General features: G+C 35.4%; 1 protein-coding gene and 1 pseudogene across 1 annotated transcript; both read left to right on the top strand.

Annotated features, from left to right (window-relative positions):
* Positions 1 to 3,893: 3,893 nt before the first annotated feature.
* On the top strand, positions 3,894 to 21,901 carry LOC115970516 (annotated as a pseudogene).
* Positions 21,902 to 25,772: 3,871 nt separating this feature from the next.
* LOC115970515 lies at positions 25,773 to 27,291 on the top strand. The gene is made up of 3 exons (XM_031090143.1): positions 25,773 to 26,153; positions 26,761 to 27,126; positions 27,217 to 27,291. Exons 1-3 carry the CDS (start codon positions 25,773 to 25,775, stop codon positions 27,289 to 27,291), a joined length of 822 nt encoding a protein of 273 aa, XP_030946003.1.
* The last annotated feature ends 334 nt before the right edge of the window (positions 27,292 to 27,625 follow it).

The raw sequence follows: 27,625 nt of genomic DNA, 5'->3' as shown, positions 1-27,625 counted from the left end.
ACAAAGGGTAAGTTTGCGTGTCCTTGTTATGCCTCGAAGGCCGACTCTTGATATTTAAAACATGGCCACAAATTCTATTACATGGGACATAGGTGATGGTTGGATAATGACCACGAATTTCAGGATGAAGATAAGTTATTTGATGGATCTACTGATATGTAAGTGGCTCTTGTGGCACTAGTTACATCAGACATACTTATGGAGACTGAAAGTTTAGTTGGACGTTGTTTGGGGAAGAAATGTCAACTTCTTTACAATAAAAGAAAGAGAGGTGAGGAAAACTAGTGCGCTTGGAAGAAAAGAAGTATGTTTTTTAGCTTGCCTTATTGGGAGGATCACAAGTTGCAACACAATCTTGATGTAATGCATATAGAGAAGAATGTGATGGACGATATACTTGGCACGGTGCTAAACTTGAAGGACTGGACAAAGGATAATTACAAGGCACGCCTTGACTTGGCAGACATGGGAATAAGGAGTGAATTCCACCTACGGCAAAAAGGTGATGATAAGTATACCATACCGCCCGTGTGTTTTCATATGACTCCATTGGAGAAATATGGTTTCTTACAAGTTTTGCGGGACGTAAGAGTGTCTAATATATATGTTTCCAACATCTCACATCGTGTCAATCTGAAATAACACAAGATTTCTGGTAAGAGTCACGATAATCACATCTTGATACAACAACTCCTTCTAATAGCTTTACAAGGATCGTTGCCATCGTACGTTACTGGGCCTTTGATAAAGTTAGCTTGTTTTTTCAAAAGGATACATAGTGGAGGAATGCTTAACGTTTTGTTTACGGTATATGGAATAAGTTGAAACTATATTTAATCGACCCACAGGGACGATGGAGGAGTCAATAGGGGCGGTTTCAAGTGTGACACTAGACAGTAAGGAGTTCGCCCAAGCTCATCGCTAGATGTTGTTCAATTCTGAGAACATTTACCAGTTTCGTGAGTAAGTACTACAAACACCAATATCATTGCGTGATGATCTAATGTACACTAGGTGTATTAACACTAACACAATTGGCATCGCATGCAGGATGCACAAAAGTATGGTGGAGGATGAACTTTGAAGGTGCTACCGTCGTATATTCGAGGCAATTATTCATAAGCACCACATGGAGAAGTTTTGTGGTTAGTTTAAGTCTCACGTACGTTTGACATCTTCAACTTCTCAAGCTTGTAACTTTCCCATAAGTAGAATTACTGTATGAATTATAATAAGTTTGTTTGGCTGTAAAATGTGATGTCAATGACTAATGCTAATTGGGAAAGAACTTCACTTATTGATACAATTATCACACTTTCTAAAGGGCCATATACCTTAGTAAATCAGCTGAAGCTTTATGTCATAAATGGGTTAAAATTTAGAAGTTCGAATGTCGAGACAAATAGGAAAATGCAAAATAGTGGAGTTAGTGTTGCCACTGAAGGTGGCATTATGTACTATGGTGTGTTAACAAATATTATTGAGCTAAATTATTTTGGCAATGTCAAACACGTGTTATTCAAGTGTGCATGGGTTGACTATTAAAATAGGAGGGGATATAAGACTGATGAGTTTGGGTTTCCTATGGTGAATTTTACACACTCCATACATGGTGGGGAGGAAATAGTGGATGAACCATATGTCTTGCCATCTCAAGCTACGCAAGTTTTTTATGTTGAAGATAAAAGGCACAAAGATTGGTATGTTGTTGTCAAAACTAAAGCCAGAGATGTGTTTGATGACAATATTGGCCCCTATTGTGACAAGGATGACACGTACGAGTTTTATGAGAACATTCTGTACAGTGTAACTAGTAAAGATATTAGTAGGGAAAACCTTCATTGTGGTCTAGATGATGTGAAGGGGATGAAAATTGATGCCTCTATCATTGACAAAAGAGATCTTTATGAAATGGACAACTTAGATGATTGTGAGTTCATTGATAATGAGTCCAACGATGAAGATGACAACGAAGTCAAATACAGCAATGATGAGTAGTGTAATAGGGTACTATTGTTGTATGTGTAATTATGTTATAGTTATTATTGAAACTGTAAGTAGAATTTGTAAAAGTCTATTGCGTGCAAAGTTGGACAATTTTGCATATATATGTGAAAACTGTGTTCCTTTTCATGTTTTTAAGAAATAATAGTTTTAACATAAGTAATTATCATATGAAACTGTTATTCTTCATGTTGTTGCATACATATGTTAAAACTGTAATTTCTTCATGTTCTTAAGAAATAATAGTTTTAACATATACCATTAACTTTAAAACTGTTATTTCTTCATGTTGTTAGTATAATATTATCTTCATGTTGTTAGAATGGTTATTTCTTCATGTTGTTATTTGTTCATGTGATTGGTTGTTGGCTATAATTATCTTTATGTTTGTGTTATGAAGGTGTTGGACGCAAGTATGGGGAAGAGGAAACAGCAATTGCCACTTGTTTACATTGGTGAAGGAACGTCAGATGGATGACAAAGAGTGGAGGCACAAGATGAGGAGGCCCATATTTCTCAGCAGGCAAGACTGATTATCTCTGATGATAATAAGACACACGCCCCTGGTACTTAACATGTCTTTGAATAAAAATCCTATTGATTTTTCTTTTCTTTTACTTTAACTTTTCTAGGCAGACTATGCTTTTACTACTTCAATGTAGTGTAAAAATATTTTACAATGGTTGAATTTAGTTGATCACATTTCTAGATCTTTAACTAAAAGAAAGCAATAAAATATTCACAAGCAAGTTCATCACACTCATCCTTGTCACATGACCAATTACAATTTGTCACATAAAAGGTAATGGAGTGATCTTGGGTTGTTATACTAAACAGTGGCACTATTCTAGTAAACTTAATACACCTTTGATGATGAATCAACAAACTAGCCTTTATGCTTAAAGGGCAGAGCTTGGGACATAAGGAAATCCTATTGTTAATATTTTAATGAAGTAAGGATTGCTTACCCAAATGCTGCATCACATAATCTTAAACATCAAGTAAAAACAACAAAGTTAGTGCAATTTGGATATATATCTACTTCAAATGCTATATGGTTAGAATTGACAACATAATATTTATCTTTCCTATTTAGTTTTATTCCTAATTTGTTTTACAATATATATATATATATATAGATTATTGACTTTACATATTATCTACTTTAATTTAAATCTTTAATATTCCATTATCATTAACTTGATGGGTTGGCTGTAAGATTATAGAATGAGTCTTTTTTTTTTTTTTTTTTTTTTTCATAAAACCACTACATTAATAATTAAATGCAAAATCACCTCCTGAAATCTCTCCTGCGTAAATGTACTGAAGTTTTGTTTAAATGAAATTATAAACCCTTAATATCACATTAGGTTACTAAATGAATAATTTTTTCATGGTGAGATATGTTTCATTACTTGTGAGATTTGATAATTCAGCCCTAATATTGGTGATTTTGTATATACAGATGATTTGGAACAAACCCCAGCAGGGGAAAATAGGATTAAAAGACGTGGTCCTACAAGGCTAGTTGACATATGGGCATTGGATGGATCTTGGAAAATCCCATTGCCGTTAAATGATGAAGGCCAACCGATTGGTCCGGACGGTGGCACGTTCATTTGGTGGTTGGGAACTTTTTGTGAGAATGGCTTATTATGCCCACTTACGCCTGTTGTGTGGCTACGCGTCCCTAAAAAATTTAAACAGGATTGTTGGATTAAGATTGAGGTAATATAAAAATAAAGTGTAAGTAAAAGTCATTTACAACTGCTATCCTAATTAAATATCATATTTAGTAATGTGGATTTGCTAACTCCACTTTTGCATTTCAGAAGCGGTATCTAATTGACCCCGATATTGTCGCATCATCTGATCAAATGGAATAGGCAATGCATCAACTCGGGGTCTTGAGGAGAAATCGGAGGACCAAGTTGAAGAAGGATCGTTGTAAACGTGATACGACAAAGGAACAAGTATTGGCCAACATACCGTCAAAAGTTGATTTGGTGCAGTGGGCCAAGTTGGTTAACTATTGGTTTTTGGAAAAAACTGTGGTACTGCTACTTTATTCGTCTATCTCATTTTAGTAGTAATTTAGTCAAGAGATGTTTTGTTTTCATTTACTTTGACGGTAATGTGGTTGCAGACATTAAATAACAAGAACAAGGTCAGTCAAGGTAAACAAAAGGAGATAGCAAGGTCTAGGGCCAAAAGTTTTGCACAAATTTCTGATAACATGGTAAGAAATGCATTACAAGTGCTACTGTAGTCGTGTATCATATGAGCTAATTTTATGCTTTTGAATCACACTAATTGTTGAAAATACTCTTTTACTATCTTGCTGGTGGTAGATATAAACTTAGAATTCATGAACACCTTAGTCAATGCAAATGATAAACAACATGAAAAATCTGAGAGCAATTGTGTTTATTGTATGAAATTTTGTTCATCATGTAGGCGAAAGCTAACGGGGCTCCGATCAAGCGCGTAGATGTGTATCTAAAAGTATACCGTAGGAAAGATGGGGCTTCTATTACTCCCAATGCGCAAGAGAACATGGTAAGCATAATTTAATAAAATTTTAGTATATTTTGTGTTTGTATTGTTTATGGTGTGCAATATGTTATTTGGTTCTTGTGGGAAAACGTATAGAATAGGATGGAAGAACTTTTGAGTCAAGAGGACATGCAACTTCAAGTAAAGCCTGGTAGTACTAGTGGAGTCCTCTATGATAGGCTAAAAACGTATTGACTCCTTGTGATGAATTAATTGATTAATTAGCAAAGTTTATTAATTGATCAAATTAACATGCAAACGTGTGGTAGCACAAACAAATCAACAATAAACTAAGTATGCAGCATAAAATAAATTGACACAGTGATTTGTTTATGAATGGGGAAAACCAACACGGCAGAAACCCCACCAAATGATTTTAAGGTCGCCATTCTCAAAATTCCACTATTATCACAACAAGCGGTTACAAGTAAAGGAATCTCAGTACCTTATACTAACCTATAGTTGAACTCTTATTCCAATACCCAATTGGACTTGTTCTGTAGTGACAATTTCTCCTTTTGATGCACGGCTCCCAGTACGTGACTAACCAATTGTGCGGATCCCAGTATGCAACTTCAATCACCAACTAGAGAAAGTTGTTGGCTGCAAAGTTCTTCAATTCATCCCAACGATGAATATTAAGAAGATGCTTGGTCACAAAACCCTATGGTGCACAAATACAAAAACTTCTTCATAAGAATGATGAACTAGGGAAAAACTGTGTCTCCGGTCACAAATTGCTTGAACAAACTTTGCTCAACACTTCTACAACTTGTGTTTACTTTGACGGCCTTTAAAATAATCCTTTTATATGTCTAGGGTTGTGAGAAAATAAAGCCCAAACACATAATCACGGATTAGAGTCAAAACATAATTGAAATTTTATTTTCCATAAACCTCGACAGATGCCTATTTGTCGAGCCACAGGGTCGGAACAGCTCTTCAAGCTCGATAGATGGACAGACTTACATAGTTTCAACACTTGATCTTGAAACACATTTTCTTGAAATATTAAACACATCCTAAATCTATCTAAATACAAGTAAAGTGTGTTTTGTTAAAGGATTAGCCAATTACATAAAATAGTGACATATGTTCCTAACAAGTGAATCACATATGTCCTAACACTCTGGTCCAAAGATGATAAGTATGCTCGGGTGTTTGGTCCAAAGCGCCCTAGACGTGTACGTGGGGTGGGATTTGGAATCACCCCATCTAGAAAAAGTGTCACAAACACTTCCTAGTTTACCTTGACTCCATTATCGTTAACCAGAACGACCTAAAGGATTTCGGAGTTGGAGAATAACTCCTCTATCCTTAGGGAGCAACTAGCCCAATTAGAAGCAAGGCACCAAGAACAACAGCAAATGGCCGAAGTGATGACGCACATGAATGCAATGTTCGCCCAACTTAGCAGTGATATACGTGATTTGGATCCGTCTCAGGTACCAAACAAATGTTATTTAGCAAAACACTACTTTTTGCAAAGTATTGTTATGTGATATTAATACGATGCCTTTAATATATTCAAGGTGGCAATGCTTGATGGGGACTCTTCATGGGAATGAAATTGTGAATCTTTAGGTAAAACAAATGCAACCATTCGTTATAAAATATACAACTATATTGGGAAAAAAATAAAAATACAAATCAGATATATTCCTGCCTTTGTTGGTTTTATTCCACTTTGAAGGTCCCACATCAGTATATATGAAGCAAGAAGTAGGGAAGTAGATGTACTATAAGACATAAAATCAAATTAGAAAATTTCAACCATGAATGTCGACAGGAAAGTGTCCTTGTTCTAAAAACCTTTCAAGTGAACATTTTTATACATGCCTTTTTACATTTGCTAAATGTAGCTGATAGTTCCATGATGCATGAGTGTTTTCAAGTGTTTTCTAGTGTTTGCACTGTTTTCAAGTGTTCCAAGCTTAGGGACTTTTGCAAGCCCAATTCAACGCAATTTCTGGTGTTCTCATTGTCACAGGTAATTGGCTATAGCTATGGGCATTGGATTGACTGATCAAGTACCATGATGCTTGCTGGAAACTGGCTGATCAAGTACCATGATGCTTGCTAACATTTTTTTGTGATGTAAAAAATCCTTGACGGATATGCATCTTGTGATGTAAAAATCTTTTGTTGGGAACTTGTTTTATTTGTGTAATTATTTGGGCAATGAACTTGCTGTGTTTATGTAATTAATCTTTTGGCAATGAACTTGTTTTGTTTGTTGGCAAAAGGTTGGGAACTGTTGAGTGTTGGCAATTTGTTTTGTTCATTCCAATTGGTTGCATCTGTTGAGTGTTGGCAGGAATTACAGGTCTTGTTTTGGGCAGGATTGCATTTAGGAAAAAAATTATTACATATAGCTGCGTTTTTAAAAACGCGGCTACAGAAAAACCAAACGTCGGAACCTATAGCAGCAATAGGTCTCAACTTATAGGTTGTGGAAAAACCTAGCTATAGGGTGATCTGTAGCCGCGTTTATAAAAATGCTGCTATAGGTTCCCGCAGGGGTTTATTGTCGGGAAAAATAGGTTGCGTTTTCAAACCTGGCTATAGAAATGCGCCTATGGACCTATAGCTTCATTGCTATAGGTTCCCGCAGGGGGCTATTGTAGGGCAGGATAGGTCGCATTTGAAAACGCGGCTATAGAAACACGGTTATGGACCTATAGCTGCGCTTTTAAGGTCTATAGTTGCGTTTTTCAAACGCAGCTATCGACCTTGTTTTTTGTAGTGGTAGTTAGATGCAAGACTATATTACTCACATAATTTGCATGACTGGACTTTCTCCAACCAACTACAAGAAGATTATTCAGCCCACAGAAGCGAGCTTGTTGAACGGTTCACTTCTGTCCCTATCCATTGGGCTGTTCTATAACAAAACCATATGGAAATTAATGTCATCTACGATACATGTTCAACGTAGGATTATTATTAAATTTTTTATAAGAAGAACGTAGGATTTGGAATTTTGAAACTTTAAAAGTTCAAACTTTTTTTCGCTTTGATGAATCAGACAGCTTATTCTCATCTTCGTTACTTTTTTGTCTTTTCTTTAGTCAACAAACAAATTGAGATGGCTTGACTAATTACTTTATTCACTACTGAGCGTTACATGTTGTTAATCAGCCCCTTATTGATGTTTGTATCTTCCACCAAAAAATGTAGTTGCAGAAAGCAAGAGGTTTGTCATGATAATGGGCTTGCCTAAGCTGTGCGTGACCGGCCCTTTTGGTCCTCTACTTTCTGATCAGCATTCATAGCCAAACCAGAATCGAAGCTGTTGCAACCTACCTCTATCGTCTGCCTAAACACAACCACTTTCATCACCAACAGTACCTACCAAACCAATCCCAATCACCTCCTCACTTACCTCTCCTCCAACGCCACAGCCAACAATATTGAATTCTATAACCCCACTGCCTCCAGTGGGAACTCTGCCGACACGGCCTATGGCCTCTTCCTCTGTTGCGGCAACCTCGATGCAAACACCTGCCGAGACTGCGTTACTAGCGCAACAAAAGACATAGTCCAGCGCTGCCCAACACAGAAAGAGGTGGTGGCTTGGCACGACGAGTGAATATTAAGCTATTCTTACCAGTACATCTTTGACAGCATGGTCACCGACCCTGGCGCGCGCTTGGTAAACACACAGAATATTTCGGACCCAGCCCGGTTTGACCAGCTAGTAAGAGCAACAATGAACGAATTAGCTGGTGGGATTTCAAATGTTAGGACTGGGGCTAAAATGTTTGGAACAAGAGCAGCGAATTTCACGGCGTTGCAAACGTTGTACACCCTTGCTTAGTGCACGCCAGACCTGTCGGGATACGATTGCAATAGGTGTATTCAGATAGCAATACAGACTCTGCCGGGTTGTTGTGGTGGAAAGCTAGGGGGAAGAGTCTGTATCCTAGTTGTTTTGCTAGGTTTGAAGTCTACCCGTTTTACCAGGGTGGAAACACGTCGGGGTCGCCGCCATCGCTTGTTCCTCCACCTTCTGATTTAGAAACAGTACAGAAAGGTAATGCTCATTTTTTTCCTAATTTATTTTTAAAATTTTAATTTTTAATGCCTTTAATTTTTAACACTTAAGGTTGGTGTTTGTTTTCATTTTTGATATTTTTCGTTTTAAGGTTGTATTTTTATATTTTCTGTTAATTTGATTCGGTTTTCATAATTGATATAAGTTCTGTATTTTGTAGTTTTCCATAACTTATTTACACGATATTCATTTATTTATTAGAAACTATGCATGATATTTATTAAAAAGATATAGCTTTTGACAGTTTAATGCAAAATTTGTCATAAAAAGCTAAAAGCAAACTAATATATATATTTTTATAATAAATGGACTAGGTTTGTAAAATTTTAGAAAAAATTGGAGCTAGAAGGTAAAAGTATATGAAAAACAAACACTGATTCTGCCGTCAATTTTCTTGAGTGATTTGAGTATAAAATGTCACTGTTTAAATATTTTATAAAATACTAATTCTAAATTATTGTGCAATATTGTAGGAAGTTCATTGTTGTAAACACAAAAACAAATCATGGATGATCAGATTACTAATAGAAATATATGGCTAGACGCCTAAACCTATATAAATTCAGAATAAAATATGAACAACTAAAATACAAATTTTGAAGCTTAAAAGGAAAAAATAAAAATAACTTTAAACTTTAAAGATAAATATATATTTTTGTCTGAAAGTTCAATTAGTGTGTAAAATACTAACGAATGTTTAGACCCCCAAATTTTAACAATATCAACACAAGTTTATACACAAACAATATATGTGTAGAATGATACATATAAGCTATAACTAAATAGGTTAAACACTCTAAACCATAATTAATCACAAACATAGCAGTAATTAAAAGGTAAAGAGTAAAGGAAGAGAGATGTAAACACAAAGATAACACCGGCACGTGTTATCAAAGAAGAAACCGAAGAACTCGGCAAAAAACCTCTCCGCCGCCTTCCAAGCGGTCAAATGTTCTACTAAAGAATAAATTTAGGATACATGAATAGTAGAAGACCCTCTAAGCATAATCTACCCAGTGCACCTAAGCCCTCCAAGCTTCTTACTCCAACAGGGTTATGTCTAACCTTGTCTTCTTTAACTTCCTGGATCCTGCACTAAGCCCATTGTGTCAACCAAGAAATTGGTCATCTCCGAACTGCTTCCCAAACACCAAAATACCTCCTCACTGATATGGGTATGGTGAGATAAGAATTTGGCAAAATGTACCTCTTAAGGATATGTCAATAGAAAGGGTGAGAGTAGAGAAATTTGGAGAATCAAATGATGAAGATTGTGGATGAGTCAATCTTGTTTTTCTCTAGGGTTTCCCTCTCAAAAATTCTCTCTAGAAACTCTCTACATTTCAAGGGTATAAGGGTATTTATAGTAGTATATGTGAGGAATGTGAAAAGTTAGGTTTCATCCAAACAGGGCATTCTGGCGACTCAGCCTCGCGACAGAAACGAATCACGAGTTTGAGTCACGAGCTAACTGTCTGGCCAGGCTGTATATTTTTGTCCTGTAGTGCTCCAGCTGTCGTGACCCTTCAGTTCCCTGTATGCTTCACACATGTGCCACTTTGGCGACTTCCCAATCGCAAGTCAATTACGAGATCCAGTCGCGAGACTCCTTTGATTTGCACACATCTTGAGTTTTTTTCACACTCTCTCACACATAACCCTTACATAATTCCCACCTAAATATAGGGTATCTAATTGCTAAAATACAAGCAAATTTGGCATGGAATAAAGTCAACACATAATTGAATAGATTCAACCTTACAATCTCCCCCTTTGGCTATTCTGTGACAAAAACAGATTCTAGACTTAAAATGTGAGTTGGGAACAGTAACCAAAACTCACTCACACCAAACTCTAGAAACTTAGAAGCTCTTGAACCAAACGGACAAGTTTTCCTGAAAACAATAACACAAGATGATCATTGTAAGTAGAAATCTTGAAATACCTATGGAACAAGCACAATGCGATTAAGCAATAATGACTATAGCAATAAAGCATGGCTTGATCAAACATGAACAATCACTATAAGTAGTGATCACAATGATCATTCACACAGGGAATGAATATCCGGACATGCAAGCAAATAAGCTCAATGCAAAATGTTATTTGCATGTCCAACACATAACCGATACAAAAACACAAAGGTATTTGCATCAAGGATACAAGATTCAACAAGGGCACAAGTGTGGAGTACAAAAGAAAATGCATAACATTAACTAAAAGTACTAATAAGCTACAAAGCAAAGGTACAAAATAAAGCATAGTTTAAATAGCGAAAACATTCAAGCATTCATAACACACCATGTCCAAAATGTCATTTGCATGTCCAACATGTAATCGATACAAAAACACAAAGGTATTTGCATCAACGATACAAGATCCAACAAGGGCACAAGTGTGGAGTACTAAAGAAAATACATAACATTAACTAAAAGTACTAATAAGCTACAAAACAAAGGTACAAAATAAAGCATAGTATAAATAACTAAAACATTCAAGCATTCATAACACACCATGTCCAAATATTTTAAAACCAAGTACTAAAGTTATAGAGTACTTAAAAACCAAACCAAGATACTAAGATAAGTGCTATGAAAACCCATAATAGAACTAAATCCAAACATAAACCATAAAAACTATAAAAACTTATAAACATTTCTCCCCCTCAAGGTAGGGCTCCCCTCAAGAGCTACTCCATCTATATCTTCCCCTTTTTGACTGAAATGGCCAAAGGACTAAGGCTGGTCAATGAAGCTATCAAACTTGGCTGAAAGCAAGTTGATTTGTTCTTGAATAGAAGTCAGCCTGTCTGAGTGCTCATTCCAGACATCTCGCAGGCCGTCAATCCTATCAGGAATGATCTGAGATGCATCTAGAGGCTCTCCTGAAGATGATGAGTCTCTACTCCTTTTACCACGACTTCATGCAATTGAGGGTTGTCCTTCTGCTTCAGTCTCTATGTCCATAGGCTCTCCTTGTGTTTGATCACCCTCCTCTTCATCACCCGGAAGATGAACCTTGATCCTTGCGATTGTTAGAGCATTGATAGCTAAAGGAGTAGGCATGAGGCTGATGTCTTGGGGACTTTCCACACCTTTTGCATGAAAGAGTCGTATGAGTAGACTAGGGAGAATAAGCTTTGCCCTTGAAGTTGTCCTTGTTTCATCGGCAATGATGGAGAGTGCATGAGCACTAATGTCAATATAGGTATTTTCCCGAAGCTCCATGAGAAAAATGGCTCTAGCATTGTTGATGGTGGTCATCTTCTTCACCGGGTCTAGATTGAACATCATGATGTATGTAAGACATCTCAAATCCGGTGGAAAAGTAGTTGTGTTGAGACATCTTCCTTCTCTAACACCACCGATATGGGATTGAACCATCTCTATGGAAAGCATTCTGTCCTTGAAATGAGTGAAATCATGTTCTAGGTCATCAAAGCCAAGAACCTCATCAATGTCCTCCACATCAATGGTGAACTCATGCCCTCTAAGCTAACAATCTATTTCATCCTCCCGTAGAATGGCATTGGCATAGAATTATAGAATCAATGGTGCACACACCTTGAGGAGATCACTATGGAGCTTTTCCCAACCCTTATCTTGAAAACAGCCTGGGATAAAGTAGTCCTTCAAATCAACAAGGTCCACAAATCGCTCTTGGATGATTAAAGCCTTGTCAACAAATCATATTCTAACATCATATTTTCAATTCTCAACAAAAACACAAAATCCAAGAAATCAAGGGCTAGAAACATGAAATACTTTGAGAAAAAGAGAAAACCCATACCTTTTCTTGAAGATTGGTAAAGGATTGATGAAGAAAATAGAGGTTTTGTGAGTGAAAATGATGGTTTTGGAAGAGGGAGAGGCGGACAAGACAATGAAGCAACACGTGATGCGAGAAAAAACTGAAAAGTTTTTGAAAACTATATTGGATTTAACCTTATTTGTACAAAACACGCGTTTTTCGTGGTTGGAATAAGTCACGAGCAAGTCGCCAAGTCAAGTCTTCAAAATCCCGTGTGACAAATTTTGAAAAATTTGTCTAATTTTTTTTTTGAGACTGGAAGGTCCACTCACGAGTAAGTCTCGAAGGGAGTCGCAAAGCATTCTAAGTAAACTCATGACTGGAGCTTCCACTCGCGAACTAGTCACCAAAGTGAGTCGCGAAAATGCTAAAAATACAGAAAATTTGAAATTTTTCTAAGTCTTTTTTGCGATTGGGGGCTTGACTCACCAGAGAGTCACGAGATCTTCTGAGTAAGCTCGCGACTAGGGTCTCGCGACTTGATTGACCCGCAAGAGTGAGTCGCCAAAACAGAGTTACACAGTTTTTGAAATATTTGAAAATTTTCAAAACAAAAACACTTTCCAAAAATAATTAAAATACTCAAAAATCTTTTTGTGTTTGATCAACATATGATTAAGTAAGTGCAACACATTTAATCAAGTACAATCACACGAATGAATAAGGCATTCATTGAACATAGACAAGTGTGATGTGTGTGGGTATCAAAGATGAGATAGTCCTTAGTCTAATGTGAAACTTCAATGATCAATTCAACCAAGACATACACAATTAGCATGAGGAAGAGTGACCAATCTCAATTATAGAAGTATGCATATATGACCTCCCACAAAACTTGAATACATAATTTTGAAGCTTTTCATTTGGGTTCATACATTTTATAACATTTGATCATTTTGGAACAATACATCTCATTTTGAGATTGATGCCTAAAATTTTTTATATTTCAATTTGATTAGTAAGCCTTTGGCTTTTGGAAACCATACATTTTCATAAAAGTCGCATTCCCTTTTTCCTAGTCAAATACTAGTATGTGTGACGACTTTTACAACTCATTATCTCTTTTCATTTTGAGATTTACATTGGTTGAGCCCTTTAAGCAAAAAAATAAAAGGGTGGGAAGATATATAGACACAAGTCTATGCAAGTCTCAAGATCAACAAAACCATTGACCAATCATTCATGACAAGTTTGAAGATCTATTTACAACAATCACAGAGATGTCAAGATTTTTTCCACAATGATATGAGTGCATATAGAACAAGCTATACTTGTAAATGCACAAATCCATTTGTACAAAGATACAAGGCAAAACATGCGTGTGACAAAACACAATAATGTTGATTAAACTTTTTGGATTTTCTACTTTTTATGTGTTTTTGGATTTTTAACACAAAAGAAAGTAAATACTGATAAAAAAGAAAACATTCAAAGCACTTAAAAACAAACAAAAATTTGTCAAAATATGCTAGAATGATTACTAGGAAAATAGCCAAGCCAAGACACAACTTATAGAAAGAATTGATGCATGGGCATGTTCTAATGCTTATGCATGTGTACCCTTCTTCACCCATACGGCACGTGCATTTGGAGTGATATTCTAAGAGAATTGGGTACTTGAGTTATGATTCTCAAACCTTAGGGTGAAGTTTGCCAAACAAGAAGTGATGGTGTCTATCATCTTTATCACATCACCAATATTAGACTCAGCTTCTCCCCCTTTCGATTGCTTGAGATTCCCTTTGCCATTTCTTTGTCCTCTTGGCCTTTGAGAGCTGCCATTCTTTAATGCCTGAAGCTTGTGGCAATTAGGTCTAGTGTGTCCTCGGATTCCACAATGATGGCAAAAGTGTTGAGTTTGTGGTCCTCTTTGTGACTTTAGAAGAGATTTTCCTTTCACTTCGAATTTAGCCACAACTAGGTTTGGAGACTTTGTTAAAACCCGTTGAGCAACCACCTTTGGTTTCTTCTCTAACTTCCCTTTCTCTGTAGTTGGAGTTGCTACCATTGGTTCCTTTGTTTTAACAAACTTCATCCCCTTAGACACATTGGCGCTTGAACTACTCTCTTCGGTGTATCCCAAGCCACTTTTATCAGAAAGGGGCTTTTGATGTGCAAGTACTTCATCAAGCTTTTTGGAGGAAACCTGCTCCACTATAGCATTAGCTTGAATCACTTCAAAATCAAGAAACTTCATCTTGGAATAGGCTTCAGTAAGTTCTCTGTTTAATGTCTCAACTTCACATTTAGTCTCCTTGTATGGCACTAGAAGACTTTTGTAATCTTGCTCTACTCTCTTCATTTTTCTTATGGCTGTCTTAGCCACTCTTGCATACCCTCCGGTCTTCTCTAGAAGAGAATTATAAATTTCTTGCAATCCCTTTGTTCCTTCATAGACACATTCTTCACCTTCATCATCGGATTCCTCCCCAACTCCTATTGACTCCACTTCAGTGTGCTCACCGAGCTCTTCCACTAGTGCATTCAAATCTTTGAAGAATCCACGGGTGCAATGGTCATAAATGCAGAGTAGTTTCCTTCTCCATCATAACTTTCTTCCGAATCTGAATTTGAACTATCTGAGTCACTAAGGGTAGTGGCAAATATTTTACCCTTTGCCTTCAAATAAGTGGGGCATTCTTTCTTTACATGTCCATGCCCTTTGCACTCAAAGCACGAGACCATTTAAGATGGGGGGAAGCCTTTTGAATCCTTCTTCTTAAGTCTTTCTTGTCCTTCTTAAAATTTGAGAATTTTCTCTTCTCAAAGGACTTCCCATCTCTCTTGAACTTCAAGAACTTGTGGAAGTTCTTAGCAAGGTACACCACTTCCTTTTCAACCTCATCCTCATTCAAGGAGTCTTGAGCTTCCACTCTCTCATTGATTGTCTTTAGAGCAAGAGATTTGCTCTTCCTTTTTGATGGTAGAGATAACTTATACGTTTGAAGAGAGCCGATGAGTTCTTGAATTTTAATCTCATCAAGGTCTTTTCTCTCTTCGATGGTAGTAACCTTTGCATGGAAGCTCTCCGACAATGATCGTAGGATCTTCCTCACAATCTTGGAGTCGTCCGTCTTTTCTCCTAAGTTGAATTTCCCAATCACCACTTCATTTAGTTTCCCATAAAATGAGTCGAATGACTCATCTTCACTCATCTTCAACTCCTCGAAGCGTGTGGTTAGCATTTGCAATTTGGTGTCCTTCACCTTTTTGGTGCCTTCATAGGTCGTCTCCAAGATTTGCCATGTCTCCTTGGCAATTGTAACACGAGAAATCCTGTGAAACTCATCAGGAGAAACACCACAGAAAATAAAATTTAAAGCCTTGCTATTAGTGTTAGCTGCTGCAAGGGCTGCCTTATCCCATGTGGATTTGGTGGCCTCCAACCTAGTCCATCCTATCTCTGCAGCATCCCAAACATTCATCAATGGAGCATAGAAATGCCCTCATACGGACTTTCCAAAATGCATAGTTTCTCCCATCAAAATATGATGGAGCCTTAAGTGATTGAGATCTATCCTTCTCAACAACGGTCTAGGATCGCATTTAGGTAATGAAACCATAGCAAGTGCACCTGTTCTGATAAAAATTGAAATTTCAATTAGTGTGTAAAACACTAATGAATGTTTAGACCCTCAATTTTAACAATACCAACATAAACTTATACACAAACAATATATGTGTAGAATGATGTATATAAGCTATAACCAAATTAATCACAAACACAGCAGCAATTAAAAGGTAAAAAGTAAGGGAAGAGAGATGCAAATACAAAGATAACACCGGCATGTGTTATCGAAGAAGAAACTGAAGAACTCAGCGAAAAACCTCTCTACCTCCCTTCAAGCGATCAAATGATCCACTAGAGAATAAAATTGGAATACATGAATAGTAGAAGACCCTCCAAGCCTAATATACCCAGTGCACCTAAGCCCTTCAAGCTTCTTGCTTCAACAGGGTTACGCCTAACTTTGTCTTCTTTAGTTTCCTGGATCCCGCAATAAGCCCATTGCCTTAACCAAGTAAATTGGTCATCTCCGAACTGCTTCCCAAGCACCAAAATACCTCCTCACTGATATGGGTATGATGAGATAAGGATTTAACAAAATGTACATCTTAAGGATATGTCAATGGAGAGGGTAAGAGTAGAGGAATTCGGAAAATCAAATGATGAAGACTGTCGATGAGTCAATCTTGTTTTTCTCTAGGGTTTCTCTCTCAAAAATTATCTCTAGAAACTCTCTACATTTCGTGGGTATAAGGTATTTATAGTAGTGTATGTGAGGAATGTGAAAAGTCAGGTTTCATCCAAATAGGGCATTCTGGCGACTCAGCCTCACGAATGGAACGAGTTGCGAGTTTGAGTCGCGAGCTAACTACCTGGTCAGACTGTATATTTTTGTCCTATAGTGCTCCAACTGTCGTGACCCTTTAGTTCCCTGCATGCTTCACACGTGTGCCACTTTGGCAACTTGCCAGTTGCGAGTCAATCGCAAGATCCAGTCACGAGACTCCTTTGATTTGCACACTTCTTGAGTTTTCTTCACACTCTCACACACACAACCTTTACATCATTTTCACCTAAATACAAGGTATCTAATTGCTAAAATACAAGCAAATTTGGCACGAAATAAATCCAACACATGATTGAATAAATTCAACCTTACATTGTCAAAACTTAATATTTCACAACAGCTACTTTCTCACTTTTTTTTACTTTTACCAAAAGATCATTTTACTTGCAATAAGCTATGTGTTTATTTTATTTTATTTAAAAAGAAAATTAGTTATTATTATATGTAAATAAATAAAATGAATACGCGTGTGACAGGATGTTACGAGTGACCTATAAATAAGTTAGTGGACCATAAAATGCTACCAAATAGAATTTTTTATATAATATTAATGGATAGATTTTAGATTTATAATATTTAAATATTTTTTTGAGAAAAGAATTTATAATATTTAGGGTCTGTTTAGGATTTGCTTATTTTGCTGAAACTGAAAACTTTTTGTTGAAAATACTATAGACAAAGGTAAAAGTTAGTTGAAATAATACAATGAGACTCATAAATAGTAGCAAAAATAAGCTGAATAGTAAAATAAGTTGGCAAAATTAATTTTTGCCAAACGGACGCTTAGAATCTGTTTGGGATTTGCTTATTTTGCTAAAACTGAATTTTTTTTTTTTTTACTGAAAGTACTGTAGATAAAGGTAAAAGTTGGCTGAATAGACCCATGAATAGTAGCAAAAATAAGCTAAATAGTAAAATAAGTTAGCAAAATTAATCATGCCAAACAGATACTTAATATGAATCTTGAATTTAATCTATTTCAAATATAATATGTAATTTTAATAACAAAATAAATCTATGGACAAAGTTTTCCAATAAACTTGGTTGTAACTTAAGACTACAGCTTCACTTGATATATTTTTATTGGATGTAAATTTTGACAAATCTACCATTAGATTACACTTTCTTCCTACATCTTCTATAATTGCAAAATTTCTAGAAGTTTTAAAATGAAAAAATTTAGCTACAAAATTGATTGTAGCATAAGGCTCTACAATCTTACGCAATAAAGTTGAAAATTTAATTAGTGTATAAAACACTATGAACCTTTAGACCCCCAATTTACAAATTATCAATTCAAGCTTAATGTCAAACAATTAATGTGCGAAATACGAACATAAGCTTAATACAGAATTGATAAACAATTTAAACCAAATAAAATCACATCCACAGCAGAAATTAAATGGAAAAGATTAAGGGAAGAGAGATGCTAACACAAGGACAACACACGTTGTGTTATCGAAGAGGAAACCGAAGCCCTCAGCATAAAACCTCTCCGCCGCCCTCCAAGCGATAAACAATCCACTAAAGAATGTAGTTGGGATACATGAATAGCAGAAGACCCTCCAAGCCTAATCTACCCAATATACCTAAGCCCTCCAAGCTCCTACTCCAACGAGGTTACGCCGAACCTATTTCTGTTTTAGCTTACCGGATTCTGCTACTTGACCATAGCATCAACTAATATGAAATTGGTCCTTTCTTAACTGCTTCCCAAACACTAAATGGCCTTCTCACAGATATGGGTATGGTGAGAAAAGGTTTTGGTAATGTACCTCTCAAGGATGTAACAATGGAGAGGAAGAAAGTAGAGGAATTTGAAGAGTCTCTATGTGAAGATTGTGGATGAATCAATCTTGTTTTTCTTTAGGGTTTCTCTCTCAAAATTCTCTCTAGAAGCTCTCTAAATATTGTGGGTATAAGGATCTATATATATTAGGGTGAAAAGGAATGCGAAAAGTCAGTTTTTCCTAAACAGGGTGGTCTAGCGACTTGGCCTCGCGACAGGGCTGAGTCGCGAGCTCAAGCCGCGAGCTAACGGCTTGGCCAACCTGGGACTTTTGTCCTGTAGTGCAACAGTTGGCATGATTCTTCAGCTCCCTTGCATGCTTCACACGTGTGCCAACTTTGGCGGCTTGCCAGTCGCGAGTCACCCGCGAGTCTCTGCATCCTTGCACAATCTTGAACATTTCTTCACACTTTTTCACTCACTATCCTTACATGATTCCCACATAAATATAAATATAGAGTTACTAATTGCTAAAATACAAGCAAATTTTGAACGGAATAAAACCAACAAGATGGTTGATAAAATTCAACCTTACAAAAGTAAACATTATTACATATTTTGAAAATCTAACCGTTAAATTGCATTTTCTTCACGCTTTTAATACACATATCAAAGGTATGAATTTGTTTTTTTTTTAAACATTTTCAATAGTTTTATATATATATATATATATATATATATATATATATATATTATTTGCAAAGCACCTCTAACTATAAATTGCGTGATGTTATGATTGATATTACAATTTTTTTTATATATAAAACTTACAAACTAATGTGTTACAAATTATAAAAAGTTAATTTACATATTTATTAGTTCTTGAAGTGACACTAATCACATTTATTATTATGTCAATTTGTAAAAAAATTTATAGTATATTTAGCATTTTCTTTTAGAGTAATACTACAAACACAAACTATTTTATAACATTTTTACAAACTGCTGATGTGGCTTAGCATTTACCAAATAATTATTGGTAAATAAAAATGTGATATTAATGATGGCTCAAATTAAAACTAATAAGAATTTGCCACATCAATGATTTGTAAAAATATTGTAAAATAGTTTGTACCTATGGCATTACTCTTTCTTTGTAGCTTAGCAGTGGACCAAAGTAATTTTTATGCAGGAAAAAGTCATATCTCATCGCAGACTATTGTTGCCATTGTTGTTCCCATTTCTATCTCTGTGGTCCTATTGTTTATGGGCTTCTGCTTCCTTATGAGATGGAAAGCAAGAAAAAAGTACAATGCTGTACAGGAAGAAAATGGTAAAGAATAAATTGTTTAACTTTATAAATTCTTATATTTCCTAATGCTTTACTAGTAGTGACTTACATTTACTGTTTCTTGTGCAGCTACTAATGAAATATCGACTGTAGAGTCATTGCAATTTGATTTTGCTACAATTGAAGCTGCCACCAATAAGTTCTCAGATGATAACAAACTAGGTGAATGTGGATTTGGTCAAGTTTACAAGGTACGTGATAAAAATTCATTATTTGCTTATTCTTTGGCTGTACGATCATCTACTTGTTTATGTATAGCTAATTCAGAGCAAGCAAAAATCTGATAATGCTGAAGCCATGGATGTTGATATTATTCAAATAGTAAGGGGCAAATTATTCTAAGTTGAATAATATTTTCAGGGCATACTTCCCAATGGACAAGAAATAGCTGTAAAGAGATTATCACGAAGTTGTGGACAAGGTGCAAGAGAATTTAAAAGTGAAATTGTATTGGCAGCCAAGCTTCAACACAGAAATCTTGTATGGATTTTTGGATTTTGTTTGGAAGGAGATGAAAATATACTTGTCTACGAATTTGTTCCCAATAAAAGCCATGACTACTCTCTATTTGGTCTGTTCCTTGCAATCATATGTTCGCTTTTCTTGTGTCTGCAGAAATGTGAGATTAAATATTAACTTCAAAGGGAAAATAAGGGCATAGTTTGCAATTTTCTTAAATATTTAGAAATTCATCATGGTCCTCTGTAACTTACAAGAGATGAATGAATTTTTGATAAATTACTGATTTTTTTATAAGCTTAAGGTAAGAAGTTGTGAATTTAATTATTTAACCATAGTTTTAACATAATTAGACTGTTTCTCTGTCTCTGTCTCTGTCTCTCTCTCTCTCTCTATATATATATATATATATATATTATATTTAAAATTTGTTTTTCCAAAATTAATTGAATTGGTTGAATATATATATGTAAATTTAGTTGATTATTTTGCCTAGGATATGGAATTTTGATGGCTGTGTAGAACCAGAAAGTCATGGACAACTAGATTGGTCGAGACGTTATAAGATTATTGGAGGGATTGCTCAAGGAACACTTTATCTTCATGAAGATTCACGGCTTAGAATTATTCATCGTGATCTTAAAGCTAGTAACGTTTTATTAGATGAGGACATGAATCCAAAGATTTCAGATTTTGGAATGGCTAAGATTTTTGGAGTTGACCAAATGCAAGGAAACACTAGTAGGGTTGTCGGTACATTGTAAGTTCTAAATTCATTTGGTCATCTTACAATTAAACTACTTCTAAGGCAAAGAAGTTAGGGGGGGAAAATCAAATAATTTGGAGATGCATAGTTACTCCAATCTTCTATCGCTACAGCTTGAATGTACGCGTGGAGTAATGGTATAAGATGTAGTACATGCATAGCATTGTTTATGTAATCGCATTAGCATATGTTATTACTTTCTTATTATCAATATTAATGTGGTATCAATGTGTTGTTTTGCAGTGGTTATATATCTCCAGAATATGTTACACATAGACAATTCTCAGTGAAATCTAATGTGTATAGCTTTGGTGTATTAATTTTAGAGATTTTAAGTGGCAAGAAAAACACTTCTTTTTATCAATCAGATGGTCCAGCTGACCTTTTGAGCTTTGTGAGTATGAATAGATCTTATGTTTTTGCAAATTTCATCACATCAATTGAGAGTAAAGAGTGTAACTTTCTAACATGACCTTACCAATTGGTGTAGGCTTGGAAACATTGGAAGGACGGAACACTACTGGAATTTTTGGATCCCACTTTGGGAGATTCTTACTCGAGAAATGAAGTGACTAGATGTCTTCAAATTAGCTTATTATGTGTACAAGAAAATCCAGTTGACAGGCCCACAATGGCTTCAATAGTCCTCATGCTAAACAGTTACTCTATTACTCTGGCATCACCTAAAAATCCAGCATATTTCCGAACAGAGCGAAACATGCCTTCGGTGGAATTGGAGTCAGATAAATCAAAAAGCGAATTGATTCCGTTGTCTGTCAATAAGGCATCCATTACTGAAGTATACCCTCGATAAAGGGCTTCACTAGAATTAGTATCTGTTCATCAGTAACGGAAACTTGAACGATGAGTTACATAAGACCATTGTTTAAAGCTCTTAGACTTCACGATGATGCAGGGAGCATTAGAATCATCTAATATTTTATTTCTTAATGTATTTTTTTTTTTTTTAATTTGACTTTAATGTTGAGAGTTTCAAGGGATTTGATTAGATATTATTCATATTGGTATAATCCCTAAATTTCTAAAATATATTTAAGTGGTACTCATTTTTTTTTTTAATTTATTTTTTTTTTTTTTAAGAAACAAACACACACACACACACAAGGGAGAGGGAAAGAGGTTCTAATCATAGTTGTCAAAACGTGAATCGTATCGTGAATCGATTTTTTATTTTTCCGTATCATGTATCGTAAGATACACAAACACTTAATAAAATTTATAAAAAATTATAGATATACATATATAAATGGTATATTTATTATAAATTTTAAATATATTCAACTAATGACTAATTTATTCATCACTTATGTAATAATATTTAACAAATTAACTAAATAAATCAAACTAGCATGTGTTTATAACATACACATTCAAATTATTTAAATTCAAAAGTGATAATATATTACAAATAACCCAAAAATAATAATTTATTTTCATCATATTGCCTAATAAACCCAATCTAACTCAATGCTATTATCATGTTTATCATTTTGCAAACTTGTTTCTTCATTAAAAGTTTCTTCATCGTCATTAACATTTGCTATCTCTTCTTGTTCTTTTTATTTTAATAATTTAAAAAAAAAATTCTTCTTGGCATTCTAGTTTCTTGGACTTATAACAATAATGACAAAAATTAAAAATAATTATATTGTCAATTCATATCTTATTCATAGTATAAAAAATAAATTTGCAAATATTAAAGTAAAGTGTAAGTGTGTACTAGTGTAGTCCAAATTTTATAAGAGAAAGAGAGAGGAAAAAAACTTATGAAGATGTTATTTTATAAGGCCAAATTAAGTAACCTAATAATTTTGTGTTAAAAACAAACCTAACAACTTGTTAGATTCAAATAAAAGTACAAATTTCTCATTTTCAAGCATTTGTCTTTGTATCGTACGATACGTACAATTTTACGATACGATATGATTCGTATGATACACACACTGTATCGTACGATTCATGAGCACTTACAATACGTCGATACAATACAAAACTTTTTACACATGATACGATATGTATCGTACAATATGTATCGCGTATCGTACAATATGTATCGCATATCGTACGATATTGACAACTATGGTTCTAACACAAAGGCACACCACAACTCCACTCAAAAGCCATGGTATCTTTTAAGGGAGGGTGGGGCAAGTTATACTATACACAAAATTTTATGATGAACTGAGAATATGTCTCCTATTTCGCTAAGAGTGCCATGACTGGTTTGGGCATTTTTGATCAAATCTTGAGTTTCATTTAAAGTTTTGTTCATGAAAGGGGGTAAGGCTTGATGAGATTAAGTGGGATTTGGGAAGCTAGAACTTTTCTCTTTTTTTCCTTTTAATTTGTAAAATAACATCAAATACAAATGGCACCAACAAATTGAAGAAAAAAAAGCCCAAAATCAGATACCAAGTATGCGTTTGGATTCGCATTTTTGGTTTGTGCGTTTGTGTTTGCGTTTTCCTTTTTTTTTATTTTTTTATTTTTTTTATAATTTAAATTGAGAAGCGATTTCACATGGGAGTTTGTCTGTCAATGGGTCCCGTGCACTGTGCACATAACCCACTACCTCTTTGACCAACAAAATTTGTGTTTGTCAGTGGGTCCTGTGCATTGTTCACAGGACCCACAAATCTCTTTTTTCAACAAAAATTTCATTAAAAATGGGTTCTATAGCACTATTCACACATTTAAAAATTATTTTGCTACAGTGTTTTCAATTTTCAGTTTTCAGCAAAATAAGCGGTATCCAAACGGACTCCAAGTTCCACTAGTTGCTAGTTGAAATATCCCAAAATTAAAGTACCAAAAAATTGAAAAAAAATAATAAAATAAACACACACACACACACAATTACTTAATTCAAGACTCTCCTAGCAATCAAATGAACTTTCAGTTAAAATTGCAAACGCTTAAAAATATACTCCGTTGAAGAAAGAAAAGGAAAGACTCCCACTTCTACTATAGCAGCCTAGCTAACACCTTCTGGAGTGGGCAGCAAAGTTGACCCCACCTTTGTTGATGTAGGATACAATTAATTATTGTACTTTATTAATTTTGGTATTTAATTTGTAATTTTCATTATTTTAGGTTTACAGTTATTATTTCCTTACTTTTAGGTGCCTTTTAATGTTTTTTAGGTCAATTTGGTTCTTGTTATGGTTAGGTATTAATTAGGAGTTATTTTAGAATATATTTCTTGTTTTGTCAAGTTTTACGAAACTATTAAATAGGCCCCTAAGTTTGTAAACGTTTTTAAGTGTTATTGATATTAACAGTTCTTCTTGTCAAGCAAATAGTTCTGAATACCTTTTAAGCTATGTAAGTATAAACCAAACATTCAGATTTTGTCTTCCTATATGAATGCCAACATCATCACATCAGTGTTGGTGCAAAAAGATAGTGACATTGCAACATTACTTGACCAATTGGTGCAGGCTTCGAAACATTGGAGGGATGAAACACCCTTGGAATTGTTGGATCCAACTTTAGGAGACTCTTACAGGAAAAATGAAGTCATCAGAAGTCTCCATATAGAATTACACTGTATATAGGACAATCCAACCGACAGGCCTACTATGGCTATGGTAATTCTTGTTAGGGACATATGTGATGTAATTGGCTAATAGGATTATTTTAAGAGCCATAAAAAAGGATACAAGGCGTAGCAAAAGAATAACCCATGCATATTGTGACCAGAGACAGAATTTTCTCTAGTTCATCATATTCTCTCTAGAAGCTACTGCGTCTTTATGCCAAGGATTTTGTGACCAAAGAGCTTCCTGATCTTCATTGTTGAATGAACTAAAGAACTTTGCAGCCAACAGCTTCCTCAAGCTGGTGTGTTAGTCACGTACTAGGATCCGTGCATCATTGTTTAGTCATGTACTGGGATTCATGCATTGAACGGAGAGATTGCCGCTACAATACAAGTCCAATTGGGTATTGGGGTAAGGGTTCAACTATAGGTTGGTATTTGGTATTGGGATTCCTTTTACTTGTAACTGCTTGTTTTGATAATAGTGGATTCTCAGGAGTGGTGTCCTTAGATTCACCCAGTAGGGTTTTGCCTCTGTGGTTTTCCTCATTCGTAAACAAATCACCCATGTCAAATTTACTTTCCGCTACATTTAGTTTAGTCGGTGATTTGTTTGTGCTACCACGCTATTGCATGATTAAATTGACTTAATCAATTAACTTGGATAATTAATTAATTATTTTACCAAAGGGGTTAATACATTCTTAGCCTATCAAGTGGTATCAAAGCGAGCACACTCTGATTAAGTTTAATCTCTGTTGTCATGGCTACAAGTGGTATGAAAAGATCTTTTATTTCAAATACATCTTGCTTTTTCTAATCTCTATTTGATTGAGTGTTTTAGAAAATGTATGTCTAAAAGTTATTTGAAAGCTATATCGATGATTGTTGAAAAAGGTCTTAGTGTGACAAGGAAGAAACTAGATTGCCTTAAAATGAAAATGTGCAAAGGAGTACGTTTGAGAAGGGTGAAAAATCGAGATTTTGTACATAAATGCCAAATGAGAGAGAAAACCATTCCTACTGATTTGTTAAGCAAGCATGAAGTGTGCTTTATGATGAAGTCTACATAAAGGTAATGGACACATGTTTGTGGTACCTTAACAGTGGGTGCTCAAGACACATGACTAAAGACCGTTCTCTCTTCAAGGTTTTCGAGTTTAAGAAAGGTGGAAATGTCACTTTCGATGATGGGATCAAATCACAAATAAAGGGGAAGGGAACCATCTCTCTACCTGGACTGCTAGACATTACAAATGTGTTGTATGTAGAGGGTCTGAGAGTGAACTTGTTGAGCATAAGTCAGATATGTGATCAAGACTTCATGGTCCTATTCTCAAAAGGAAAATACCTTGTGTTGAATGAGTCTAGGAAGAAACTCATAAGCGGAGTCCGCACCCTGGATAATTGCTATGGATTGGAACTTGATGTTGATATTGTGTACAAACATCTGTCAATTGTATCTAAGCATGAATCAGTGTTGGGAATACCAAAGCTCAGTAGGGTTAGCAATATTATGTGTGGATTGTGTCAGCTTGGGAAACAAACGAAAGCAAAACATCCAAGCACTTGGACATCAGCTACTACATCTAGATCTCATGGGTCCAACTAGAACTGAATCTCTTGGAGGAAAGAGATACATGATGGTTATAGTAGATGATTTCACCAGGTATACTTAAGTCATTCTTCTAAGATTCAACTCAAATGCTCCTGAGCACATTGAAGCTTTGTGTACGAGACAGCAAAATGAGAAGAACATAAAGATTGACCGAATTCACAGTGATCATGGTAAAGAATTCGAGAACTCATACATGCAATCTTTTTGCACTAGATCTGGTATATCTCAAGAATTATTTGCTCCTATTACTCCTCAGCAAAATGGTGTAGTAGAAAGAAAGAACAGAGTCATTAAGGAGATGGCTAAAGCCATGTTACACAATAAAGATGTGGCCAGAAATTTATAGGGAGAAGTAGTCAACACCGCATGTCATACGGTTAATAGGGTATATTTTAGACTCGGTACAAAGAAGACTCCCTATGAATTGTGGAAGGGAAGAAATCCGAATGTGAAGTATTTTAGAATCTTTGGAAGTACTTGTTTCATTCTCAAGGATAGAGAGAATGTGGAAAAGTTTGACTCCCGAAGCAATGAAGGAATATTTTTGAGATACTCCTCCACAAGCAAAGCTTATCGGGTGTACAACAAAAGAACCAAGAAGGTGATGGAAACTGTCAATATTGTTATTGATGAAGCTTCAGACTTTGGTTCTGAGAAAAGCAGTGAGGACATACCTATGGAAATTCTTCCTTCAGAGCCTAAGGTTGTTCAAGAAAAAGTTAATCAAGAGCCTGTTTCTCCAAGTACTCCAAGTGTTGTAGAAGTCTCAGTAGATATTCCTACATCACCTGAGTCTGAATCTCATGAAGAGAAAGGACCTTCCTCAAGGATCAAGCTGAATCACACTCTTGAAGTTATTGTGGGAAATATGAATGAACTTACACTAAGATAGTGTACAGTTGATAAATGTGTTGCTAACTTTGTGTCTTATTCTTGCTATTTGTCACAGGTTAAACCCATCAAGGTTGAGGATGCTCTTGAGGATGAAAGCTGGGTTAAGGCCATGCATGATGAACTGCTCTAGTTTCAAAGGAATGATGTCTGGATCCTAGTACCTAGACCAGAAGGAGAGCACATCATTGGCACAAAGTGGATATTCCACAATAAAACTAATAAGGAGGGAAATGTGACCTATAACAAGGCTCGTCTGGTGGCCTAAGGATACTCTCAAGTGGAAGTAGTGGATTTTGATGAATCATTTGCTCCTGTAGCTCGCATGGAATCCATTAGGGTTCTCCTAACCCTGGCTTGTCACTTGAAGTTCAAGCTTTACCAAATGGATGTGAAGACTACATTCTTGCATGGGTTTCTTAAAGAAGATGTCTATGTTACTCAACCAAAAGGATTCATTGATCCAC

The sequence above is a fragment of the Quercus lobata genome, chromosome 12, assembly GCF_001633185.2.
Source record: "Quercus lobata isolate SW786 chromosome 12, ValleyOak3.0 Primary Assembly, whole genome shotgun sequence".
Taxonomy (NCBI): domain Eukaryota; kingdom Viridiplantae; phylum Streptophyta; class Magnoliopsida; order Fagales; family Fagaceae; genus Quercus; species Quercus lobata.
This window is presented reverse-complemented; position numbering and strand designations above follow the sequence as displayed.

Bases quoted from the DNA above. Each gene is read 5' to 3' on its own strand.
- LOC115970515 (XM_031090143.1), top strand. From the start codon at position 25,773: ATGACTAAAGACCGTTCTCTCTTCAAGGTTTTCGAGTTTAAGAAAGGT. The intron at 26,154-26,760 runs GTTAGCAATATT...TTCATTCTCAAG, and splicing joins GAATACCAAAGCTCAGTAGG to GATAGAGAGAATGTGGAAAA. The intron at 27,127-27,216 runs GTGGGAAATATG...TATTTGTCACAG, and splicing joins ATCACACTCTTGAAGTTATT to GTTAAACCCATCAAGGTTGA.